The sequence below is a fragment of the Echiichthys vipera genome, assembly GCF_963691815.1.
Source record: "Echiichthys vipera genome assembly, chromosome: 15".
In the NCBI taxonomy this organism is placed as follows: Eukaryota; Metazoa; Chordata; class Actinopteri; order Perciformes; family Trachinidae; genus Echiichthys; species Echiichthys vipera.
In genome coordinates this window covers 20,720,862-20,733,231 of record NC_139840.1, presented here as the reverse complement: position 1 = coordinate 20,733,231, position 12,370 = coordinate 20,720,862, and the positions used below count along the sequence as shown (strand labels likewise).

The 12,370-nt window shown below is 39.9% G+C and overlaps 1 protein-coding gene across 1 annotated transcript; it reads right to left on the bottom strand.

The window, feature by feature from the left end:
* Positions 1–2,412: 2,412 nt before the first annotated feature.
* Positions 2,413–3,862, bottom strand: rgs5b (regulator of G protein signaling 5b). The gene is made up of 5 exons (XM_083928475.1): positions 3,735–3,862; positions 3,494–3,583; positions 3,334–3,395; positions 3,075–3,238; positions 2,413–2,965 (listed from the first exon to the last, which is right to left on the bottom strand). The coding sequence occupies exons 1-5, from the start codon at positions 3,776–3,778 to the stop codon at positions 2,765–2,767; spliced, it is 561 nt and encodes a 186-aa protein (XP_083784601.1). The 5' UTR covers positions 3,779–3,862; the 3' UTR covers positions 2,413–2,764.
* Between the last annotated feature and the right edge of the window lie 8,508 nt (positions 3,863–12,370).

Here is a 12,370-nt window from a genome sequence, read left to right as displayed (position 1 = left end):
GACATTAAAAAAACATCTTAATCCTTATAGCTTCTCTTTCTCTCTGTTGCTCTGTGATTATTTGTGTTTTCATTTATCTCAAAAGTTCAGAAAGTCCCAGAGAACAGTTCACACTCGTGATAACGCAGTATCAAGCGACATAGAAACAAAAAGTCTAAACAAACTCTGGCAACCCACAAGCAGCCGTGCCTGATTAGACGTCTAAAGTGCCTCGACATAAAGCACATTTAAAATTACACAAGCTGACCAAAGGGCTTTACAGGCATAACAAAAATGGGAAAAACAACAACAACTGACAACAAAACATGTATGTAACATTTTTAAAGGCCAAATCATAGTGGCAATTCAATTACATTTAAAAGCCAAAAGAAAAGTAGATCTGGGAGAAAAAAGTCTGCTATCCTGATTAACAGAATTTCATATCTCGATAACGATATATATCACGATACAGCATGTCTTCTGATAATCTATATGAACTAACCATATGGTAAAACCTATTTTTGTATACTCCTGTGTGAATGAAATGCTTTTAATTTTGAAAGTGCAAAATGAAACAGTTTCAAGTGAAATTATAAAGAAGAAATTAAATATTGTTCCATCTTTATACGGAATATGTTTACACGCACGCACACAAATAGCGTAATGTAAAAGCAACTCCAGAATCTTTAAATGATATTCTTCCAGAATATTTCACATATATTATGAGAATTATGACTCGGTATGTGCTTGCTATTACCAATTTAGATGACGTAATTGTGCTTGGTACACGATTTAGTCATGATACGATTCCATGGAAACACGATAAACTGTCACATTTGAATGATCACATTGGCTTTAAGTCAAAGTAAATTGCGTGTGTAACATCAGCTAGTGAGTAAAGAGTGAAGTACATCTGCTCTAAGGTAAAGATGTGTCAGTCTGCTGAGCCAAAAAAACAAATCAGTGTTTCTTCAGTGAATCTCAATTACTGTGTGTCCATTAGACGCCTCGTTACACATCACTACTGGGTGAAAGAAGGACGGAGTGGAGTGTCATTATGCACAAGTGTGGGAGCTGCGTTAATGACTTCGCCCTCGCCTTTTGAGGGGCTAAGTGTTCGAACGGGAGTCAGCTGTGGCAGTAGGAGGGCGTAGGAGGGGGCAAAGTGGCGAGGAGGTGGCGATGATGGACGCTGAAAGAATGGAGGGAAAAGGCTGATCTACAGAAAGGAGGGGAGGCTGCTGTGACTCACCGGCTGCAAGCGGAGGCTAAAGCGATAAAGAAACCTGCCAGTGGAGGTGCTCATTATGGTGGCTGCTGTGTCCATGGTAACTGGTCATCATACTTTGATGCTTCCGGGCAAAATGATGTTGATGACACACACACACACACACACACACACACACACACACACACACACACACACACAGACAGACAGACAGACACACACACACACACACACACACACACACACACACACACACACACACACACACACACACACACACACACACAAACAGACAGACACACACACACACACAGACACAAACAAATACTGTAGCATTTCTTCCCCGACTTCATGTCATGGTTTGAAATTTTGGTAAATACACATATTTTCTCTCTTGTTGAGAGTAACATGAGAAGAATGATACCACTCTCTTTTATTGTGGGTAAATACGGAGAGTTAGCATAGCTTAGCTTAGCACAAAGACTGGGAACAGGATGAAACAGCTAGCCTTAAATGTGCTGGTAGGTGGATATAGTCATTCTAGCTGTTTCCCCCTTTTTCCAGGCTTTGTGCTAAGCTAAGCCAATGGGCTGCTGGCTGCACCTTAAAGCGAATAAACGTATTTCAAAGTTATTCTAGTATTTATGTTATTTCTTTTAGTTTGTGTGTTAGAAGCCTGTACTCTAGTTGTTTTAATAGGTTGACTAATGCGACCTGTTTGACTAGTGTCTCCTGTTTGTTACTGTGCATGTGTGACGGAACTAGATTCCCCACTGCTGATTAATGAAAGGAATCTGTTTATTTAAGAATCTGGCCGTCTATCTAAATTCAATACTTCCTTATAATCCTCAAGTGAACACCGGCCAACACATGAACTATGACATGATACACACACTCATTTCTTATCTTCCATTCACTGTAACTCCAGGGAAAAGGAGTCATCCAGTCACCCACGTGTGAAGTGGAACCACTGAGGCCGCAGATTAGTTAGCAGCTATAAAAAAACACATGAGCAAGTCTTCTTCTTCTCCTTCCTTCCTACTTTATTTTCTCTGACCTCAGCAACCACGTGCACCTTACGTGTATGTGAAGGGATTTTTTCCATGGTACAAAACAGTCATCCTTTGGAAAGTTTTATTCAATGCACTTATTTTTACAAACAGTAATGCAGATAAAAAAAACATATTAAATACAAATCAGGTTTCAACACATTATAAAAATAAATAAATAAATAATAAATACATAAACGCTAGTGCTACTGAGTGTCTAGTCCAGTGGTAGATTTGTTGTGTGACAGCAACTTATTTTTAATTTTATGCCTCTGTAGCTGCTGTGCATGCAGCCCTGTATGTACAGTACAGATGTCTCTGTCAGAGGCAGCACAGTCTCCTCTCAAAGCTTCAAGTGTCCTTCAGCTACCAGCGCGGACGACGATCTGTATGCAACCTCCGGTCCCCGAAATAACTCCACAACCTGGCGTGGAACTCCTTAGACGTAGGTATTTGTTCCGTGTGAACCATCCCAGTCTCCACTGTGCGTCGGTAAGCTTATGTCCTTTTACGTCTGCTGCTTGCAGGACAGTGAGCCTTTCTGGTCCTTTCTGCTGAGCTCCAAGTATGTGGAGGACTTGAGGAAGCGTGGGTAGCAGTCTTTCTCCATCAGGGTGTAGATTTTGGCTTGGGCCAGATTGAAACAGGATTGGTCGGGATGCTCCATGTTTTCCTTTGTGATGGCTTTGGTCACGTGGTCAAGATTTACCTGAAGCAAAAGAGGTAGAGGTGATTATTTGCATTTTACAGCAAAATGAGTGAAGCCCGCAGAGTGGCAGAGCATCCTAAATTGTATATTCAGGTGATTTGGTATTTACCTCTCGTGGTGCATCGAAGCCAATGAACTGGTCGTAAATTTTCTTGGCTTTGGCAGCCAGTTTTGAAGGTTTCGTTGCCCGGTAGTCCTCGCAGGCCAAGTAGAAGGCGATGTTTTCTTCACTGAACTGTGAGACGAGGAATGCTCTGAACAGGCACAGTCCATCTGGAAACAGGAGAGAGCAATACGTTAAACATCTGGTAGGCGTCTCAAAACATCTGGAGACATTTGCAATGTGTGATGTGAAGGATTTCTCTTACTTTGACTGGACAACAGTTTTTCAAACGACTCCTTCCATTTCAAAGGTTCTTCAACGTTTAACCTGCAGAAAAAGATAAAACATCATTAGGGAAAAGTTCTTCAAAACACAGTGGTCCACTTTGACGTTACTGACATGCTTAGAGAGAGAGAGAGTCTTACTTCAGTTTGTCATCTTTCTTCGACTTGTCAGTAATGCTCTGATCTGACTTTTGCAGCAAACTTCCAAACAAAGCTTTCAGCTCCTTTGCCCTGCGGAGATTAAAGAAAGTCAAAATGGTTACAAAACGACAGAGCATTTAAATCCACCTGTCATATTCTAGAAGTACAGCAATAATACGACAATTTTCTCTTCAACAAACAAACAAACAAACAAACAAACAAACAGACAAGCGTATCTCACCTCACCAGGCAGGTGATAGGCAGTGATTCTAGTCCTCGGCACATGATGAGATGTTTTTCCTGCTCGCTGGTGGGTATCTCCAAAGGTTTTTGATAGTTGCCTGTAGAGTATGTAGTGTCTTACAGAGAAGTCTTCCCGTGCTGTAAGTCAGTGAGCTCTCAGCTGGTCTGCCGTCTGTGTGAGAGTGTGACCCTTTATAGTGCAGCCCATTCTGTGACATCACGGCCCTCAGCCAATGAAACGGGATGTGTGGGAGGATGGGGAGACTCCTCGACACTGACTTTCCTCCAGACCACTTCCTCACTTACTGAACAATGTGTGTGATTAATTACAGTGCTTGAAATACTTCACAAACCCTTTCATGTCTTTGTGCTCAGTCCCGGTGTGTGAATGTGTGTGTGTGTGTATATGTGTGTGTTTTGAGAAGTGTTTGTGTGTGTTCTTATATTTCAATAGTTGTGAGGAGAACATGGCGTTCTCACAGGCACAAAAGTTTCGACTGTTCTTGCCTAGAAAATAAGTTTAGGCCCTCAACTGGGGTCAACAAGCCCTAGTTCTTTACCGAATGTCTTTTCCTTTTTACATTCAAAGCTACTATTAAGGTTTTTTATGAAGCTTCGATTGTCTGTCGCCCTCCCCCATACTGTAGTTTCACCTGAGAGATGTGCAAGTTAGGGCGCACTCACACTGTCCATCCGTACCGTGCCCAAGCACATTTCACAGCTAAAGTCTAGTTCGTTTGACCAGTATGAGTGCAACTGTACCGCGCCTAGGTGCGGCACGCTTGCCGGCCACGGATCGTTTGGGAGAGGTGGGCTTTTGTTAAGCACATTTTCACATGTACGAGCACGAGCAGAAGCACGAGGCCTACGGCGGTTCTGATAATTGCAGTACAGTCAGCAGCAAAAACAACAGTAAAATGCACAATAATGACACATGCGATGACAAACAGCTAATAATTAAAAGATGGAATACACAACGACATGAGTGACATGGGACAACAATTAACAATCATCAATCAACAAACAGCGTTACGGCGTGATGACGTATAGGCAGGCAAGAAGCATTCGTGTGAGGCCCAGGTAGTGTGAGTACAAACGGTCCTGGGCCGCGGGGGGAGAGGAAGGGGGGTACCTAAGTAACCTAAAGCACGGGGCATGGTACAGATGTAAAAGTGTGAATGCGCCCTTAGCTTCCTTCCACAAGCTCTCTTAGCTTTTTAAAGTCTAATAAATAAATTAAAACCACAAAATAGACACATTCTTACACCTTTTTTCCTTATTAAACAGTAAAAAACAACGGCACACTTTCAATTCAATTAATTCAAGTTTCCTCTTTCACCAAAGTTAAGGCCTTTAAGCACCAGGGATGGAAATGCAAAATGCTCGCCTGCGAATGTTTATACAGGTGACGTGTTCAGCCTTCCAGATTGGCTCAACAGTCGTGCAGAATAGGGCTTTTATTGTGAAAGGTAAGAGTGGATCTGGTATGCGCCTCCTTTTTGAAAGTGGTGTTTTTTTTTTATAATCCTCAGGCCTTTGTAATATTTGCATTCTGTTTGAAAGTACTCATGACAAAGAAATTTCAATATATATTGAATGAAAAAAACCAAACCATATATTTACATATGATGTAATTGGCAAAAAGCACCCCCTGCTGTGACAAGGCTTTAATTGCCTTGTTATCTCACCAAAAAACACTTTCACACACCCGACAGACACAAAATGATACTCACAAAATTCGTCTTAGTCTTTCCACTTTTTCAACAATCACCAACTCTTGTAGCAGTATTTAGTATTATCAGCAAAATATAATTTTATCAACAAAAAATAAATAAATTAAGAGCTTCTTTCAGACTGTTGTTATATTGTTTGTAGTTATACTATTATTGATGAAATATCATGTTAGCAACATTGTAATTGCTATTTTAAACTTCATCCTATACTTTTGTTTGATAGTTTATTATATATTATCACATCTTGAAAGCACAGTAGAAAGAAAAAAGCAACACACAATATAATAACTTTTCCAGTCCAGTATTTCTTTATTTATTTACCTTACAGGTACCGGGACAAAAACCTGTGTTCATAGGTTATAAAGAAGAGTTTGAATTCTTGTCTTTTTCTTAAGAACTGACCAAGCAAAGACAGAGGTGATTATATATAGCCTCAGGGTCGAGAAAGCCATTGTTAACTGAATAATATAATCTATATTTAGTCTGGACAGAGAGTCAGCTAACGGTAAACTCGGCTGCTGTTTCTCAGAGAGTTCAGAGGAAAATAATCAGGAAAGGGAAAATCAGGCAGCCGGTTAAAAAGGATGAGAGCTCATTGGAAGTGTGAGCCAGCTTCCTCCGCTGGCCGCCTGAATGAATACTTCCCAGCAACTGTCTCTAACATGCTTTGTCCGACACACAGCTCTGGGTGTCAATGCAAGGCCACTTCAGGAACGAATAATGAGCTGCTCATCTGCTTCTTCTATTGAGTCACAGCCTTAGAGGCCAAACAGGCAGAAATTAACTTCCTACAACAAAACAGTTTGGGTTATGAGAGTAAGAAGAGCCATATTTTGTGTTTTAATGGAAATGTCATGAATTTGGCTTCAAGTGGAAAAGTGACACAGGATTAAACAGAGCTCCCCTCACACTAGACCAGGGTTAGGCAATTCCGGTCCTAGAGAGCAACTGTCCTGCATGTTTTAGGTTTCTCTCTTCTCTAACACACCTGATTCTAATGTTTTGCTCGTTATCAAGCAGCTGAAGCTTGTCACAGTTTGATTATTGTTAGACTCAGGTGTGTTAGGATAGGGAGAAACCTAAAACATGCAGGACAGTGGCCCTCCAGGACCGGAATTACCTTCCCCTGCACTAGACGATGTGTTCATTTAAGTTAATATATGGAGAAAATACAATCTTACGTTGCTATTATGGGGAACGCAGCTATGTATCCAAGACCACAAGAACAAAACAATTAAGTACGGTACTTTTATAAAACTGAATATGATATTTGAGTATGGATACAAAAAGAGAGAGGATTTGAGTTGCAGTATAACAATTGTTTTGGTTAAATTTTCCCTTAAGTTTCAATTTTCTTCCTAAATATTGTAACGGCTCAAAAAAACATCGAACCCAAAAGCAGGTGACCCCATGACAAATATAAGCAATGATAACCAAATTTTACTTTGAGCCAAAATCAATACGTTCAAAACAACAAAATAAATATTTACTGACCTAAACTACATGGTGGTGTGGTGGTCAGCACTGTCGCCTCACAGCAAGAGGCCCATCTGTGTGGAGTTTGCATGTTCTCCCCGTGTCTGCGTGGGTTTTCTCCGGGTTCTCCGGCTTCCTCCAACGATCCAATGACATGCATGTGTTAATTGATGACTCTAAATTGCCTATAGGTGTTAATGTAAGTGTGATTGTGAATGGTGTCTGTCTCTGTTTGTTTGTATGTGCCCTGTGATAGACTGGCGTCCTGTCCAGAGTGTACCCCGCCTCACGCCGGATGTCAGCTGGGATCGGCTCCAGCTGAAGAAGATGGTTGGATGATCTAAACTATTAGTTGATGTTGGAGTGAAGTTTCTTGCATAAATCAAAATACCATAAAAGTGTAGCTATGCCCATGTAGCTTCCATCACCAAGTTAAGAATAGCTCTTGAGAAATGTCTAAAAATATCCAGAGCCATACGACCAACCCACAACCCACACCCTTATTATTATTATTATTATTAATATTATTATTATTATTATTATTATTATTATTATTATTATTATTATTATTATTATTATTATTATTATTATTAAGACAATGGCAAAAAAATTGAGATTGGCTCTTTAGATGTGAATGATAATAATAAAAAAAACTTTATTTACATAGCACCTTCCAAAAAAATGTTTACCAAGTGTTTAATAGACATACATAAAATACTCAAATATAAGTTAATAGAGAAAGAGAAACTTTTAACAAGAAAGAAAAGCTGTAGTTAAAGCTGCAGTCCTTATCTTTCTAGCATTTCTCAGTTAGAGCACTCAGTACTTCCCTCCAAAGTCCCACCCTCTTACCCCTGCCTGACGTCTGACACTTGAGAGAGAAATGCGTTCTAGTGCAATTTGAAGTCCGAAGTTTTGGACCTCCATCTAAGCAAAGAGTACTGGAATGCCTGTCAAAGTGGAACCTCCTACTGGAAAATTCAGGGTAGATTGACCTACCCCATATTCTCTAGTAGGAGGTCCACTTTGACAGGCATTTCTGTGCCCTTTACCTAGTTGGAGATCCGAAACTTCGGACTTTACATGGCAATTGAACGCAGCATGAGTAGTGCAAGTGAAACGGAGCGATGGATGAGAGGCAGGAAGCTTTTCGGACCGAATAAAATGATGAGCAGACTTTTATCAGAAATATGAGGATTGAATATTGATCGGTTTCAACACCTGGTGGATTTCTTTTACATTTTACTGTGCCATACGCTTATTAGGAGCATTTTAAAATTATAGAAGGAAAGTGTAAAAATGCCAGAAAGGTAAGAATAGATTTAAAAGTCATTGCATGAAAAGGAGTTTTTTAAAGGAAATTTAAGAGAGGGCTCTGAGGTAGCTTGTCTGATTTCCAGGGGAAGGTTTTTCCACAGAGCCCTTGCAGCCCTACGACCCTCCGCCTGGCTCTGGGGGCCGAGAGCAACAGCTGGCCAGCAGAAATGAGAGAACCAGCAGGAGTGTAAGGGGTTCGACATTGCTGTTCCTGTCTGAATTTCAGTCCTTGTTGCATTTTAAAAGAAAAGTATGTCAAACGTGTGACTGGACGTGAAACTCTCAAGTTGGTATTATTATTATTTAATATGTTCAATACTGTAAATAAACATTATTTAGTATAACTTAACATTACAATAATCATACTGCATACGCAATTCTCTTTTTCACATACCTAAATGAGATTTATAAAAGCTTAAGGTCACATAGAAAATAGCATATAAATACACTGAAAGACAACTTTCAGCACAATATCAAGTGTCTCCATGAGTAGGGTGAAGGTCAGAGCATGAAAGCGAACGGTCTATTTTCACTCTTAGGTCCTTGTTTTTCTGGACATCATGGCTTGAATATGTTCCTCTCCACAGCTACTGGAGCCTTTCTATTTGAAGACACTTGACAAAATGTAATCATGTTTTCATTGGCAGTTGCTCATCGTGAGTTTCATACAGGACAAAACATGGTTTCTTGCATCCAAAACATGTTTTTCTCATTCATATCGGAGCCTTGTTCTTTCCATCTAGGGATGCAGCGTGTGATCATTGCAGAAATTGGATCACGTTATGAGATTTATTAATATACATTCATTTTACATAATGCAACACAGACATTAGCATTTAATTTATAATACTGTCTACAATAATTCCTGCAAATGTTTGCCCATGACACACTTTTAAACCTTGAAGGTTATATACTCCATTTGCTTGTGCAACATAACTCTTGTCTGTACACAACATGATTCTCCTGTAATGATATAATTAATATAATGACTCTGAGGAGCACAGTCTCACATTGTGGCCATTGAAACGCCGACTGCCTCATCGATCTTTTAGTCCTTTGATCCTTTTGAAATCTAGGTTAGTCAACAAAGGTGTGAGTAAGAAAAATAAGAGACTGTTGCATCACACCCACACACAGACATTCAAGTATTACATGGAATATTCTAAGGCTCATAGAAGATGGCACAGAGAAGTCCTAACAGCCCACTGTGTGATAGCACTGTTGACATTATTAACATCTAGGTCAGAAGCTGTTGTCTAAAAACTGGGTCATTACAACAACATGAAGCTGACATTTTAATTTTTGTCTCCATCTTGCTCCTCACTATATTCATCTTTTATAACTTTGCCCAGAAATGTTTTATCCGTCTGTCATTTTCAGACCCTATTATCAGTCGTGTGGCACAAAATTCTGAGCCCCATACTGTATATACCTGCGCCTGCTCCAACCACCGAGCCAGCGCCAGTTGAAAATGGCCACTTTCCCAAGGTACCTGGTAACGCTAGGTAAAGTAAGCTTTGTTTGCAAGGTGCAACCAAATGCTGATCGAGACATTTTAAGGTGACTGCAATGTTACAATTAACTGTGATGAAGTGAAAACACCCCGTGAGAGGATCAAAGTCCTAGCATTGCGACCTGCCAATTACACGGTAGCCATGCCCTAAAGCATCCCCTTCTTTATCATCAATTTTTTTTTAATGGGACCATAATTCACAAAATGAACATCATGCTGTGTTGAAGAAGACTCAAAATGAACAATTGGGACCATAAACTCATTAGGAAAATGTTTACTGGGGTAATAAATCAAGTGCGAAGTAGGATCATTTTCTTATTGACTTCTATACAAACAGACAACTCTTTAGCTGAGCTTTAACAGAGTTGCCCCCTGCTGGAAATGAGAAAAAAATGCATTGGCTTCACTTTTCCGACCGAGAAGACACGTCCATCTCTATTTCACAGTCCATGAGCTAATAAATAAGAAATCTGGTTTATTTGCATAATTAGGGGGAATTAATTCCCAACGCAGAAGTATTCATTCAGAATTTGGACGAAGTGGAGCAAAGTTGAATGTATAATTATTTTAATTCATAGTGAAAGTTAAATCTTACTGGAGGAACGTTCTTGATTCTTGATTATTGAACCTTTCCCTTTTTGCCCAGAAACAGAATGAAACAGGATGTTTTTGCAGAGGTGCAGCCAAAACTTGAGCAAAAAGAGGTGTATGTTTACTGAACTTTGTGCTGGAAAACATCAGCAGAGAGCTTTCATAGGGGAAATCATACTCCATCATTAAGGAGTGTTACATACGCATTGATCCAGCCTAAATATGTCAAATCTTTCTAGATTCAGTCAATTTAAGAAATTACAAAACCTCATTTAATCAAGCTGTTTACTAATGACTGTTGATTATGATACCTCATTTAACTTAATTCACTCTAATGCCTTATGATTCTTGTTGGTCTGAAAATGAAAACTGTGTCTCATAGTCATTATCTTGATGCCGTGGGGCACTGACACCACTTCCTGCCCCGCTCTGGCGGTAATGATTTTCATCCAAAGTCAGAGCTCGTTTTCTGGAAGGGTCCTTTTTCGAATGCGGGAAGTACACAGCTGCCTGGAATTCCCAGATGGTCCGTCCATTTACAAGAGGGCGTGACCCCAGCCTCTATCTGGCAGACATCCAAAGGCAACACTGTTTCCAACTTTTTCACCTCATCCTCATTCTCCACATCCACTCAAACTCATAGGCAGTGTGTTTCCAAGTAACAAGAGAATGAGGCATTTAGTTGATTTTTCTGGAAGGAACCAATTGTTGTTAATTTGCAGAGACCTGCCTTAATTTCTCTTTTGTATATTTAATATTGCTCTTTAATAAAGCAAAGGTATTTTCTTGCCAATTACTCGATCAATCGATGTAATCATCGGTAGAATACTTGATCAGCTGCAGCTCTGCTTTGGACAGCATCTTCTTTTGCATCGTGCTGTGTTTAGACTGCAGCTCAAGTGGCACCATCTGCCAGTGGAAAGAGAAGCCTTGAACTGCATATTCACTAAGCTAATGTACCTATCTGACAGAGCAGGTGGAGGCTTAGCTAATGCATCCCAACGAAGAAGCCCTATGGCCACCAGTGGTGCACATGATCCTATCTATGTATTATCAAATGTCAACTGCCCATTGAGCATCTGCAGATGCAGCAGTGAGGATGATAAATCAATGTTAACTAGCTTCAGCTTCAGTAAAATAGCAATGACCACACATGAAAAAGAAGATCCAGTTCTTGTATGCACCCATCTGTCTCAGTAGCTTTTATGTACCTGCCAGCTACTAACGCGGGAATGTATTTTTAATTTTGACACACTGGCTTCTATAAATACATACATGAGTTGTTTTTCACCCACAGGTTTTCTCTTTTAATTTGCAGTAAAAAAACACCCATAGCATGTTGATATAATCATATTTAAAACAGCTACCTCATTATGTATTATGCATCCTCCTCAATGATTACATACCATGTGAACATGTTTGGTAAGAAATTTAGAGCTTCGCTTTCTTCTTAGAAAAATTATAGAGCACCCAGGTTTAATTTTTCTAAAGAATACTCTGCAGGAGGCTAATAAGTTTGCACTCACTAGCACAAATACACCAGCAGCAAGGCTAGCGGTGCAGCAGCAGGACATTGGTAGACACATGGCTAATTGGGTACATTGCCAGAAATCCAGCAGCAGGCAAGAAAAAAAGCTGTTTTATTGGAAATAATCAGGGACAGCACACCACTCATGTGTCTTCTCTCATTGTGCTATGTGGCTGCCTTGTGAGACAATAAGGTGAGCGGGAACAGGAGGATAATAAGGTTCCAGTAAACAAGATAGAAATGTCCATAACGGTGTGATGAGGACACTAGTGTCTTTTCCATCTCTTTTATATAATTTATTAAATTCAGTCACACAGGCCAACAGGTCTGTCAACATTGTATTATCAAGGAACAAACAACAGCAATAAATACTACAATGAGATGCTTTACTTGAAAAGGAAAAGAGCACACAAGAAAGTAAAATACATCAATCATCATTAGTTAGATTTACCCAACATGTGGGTTTTTTTCTCTTT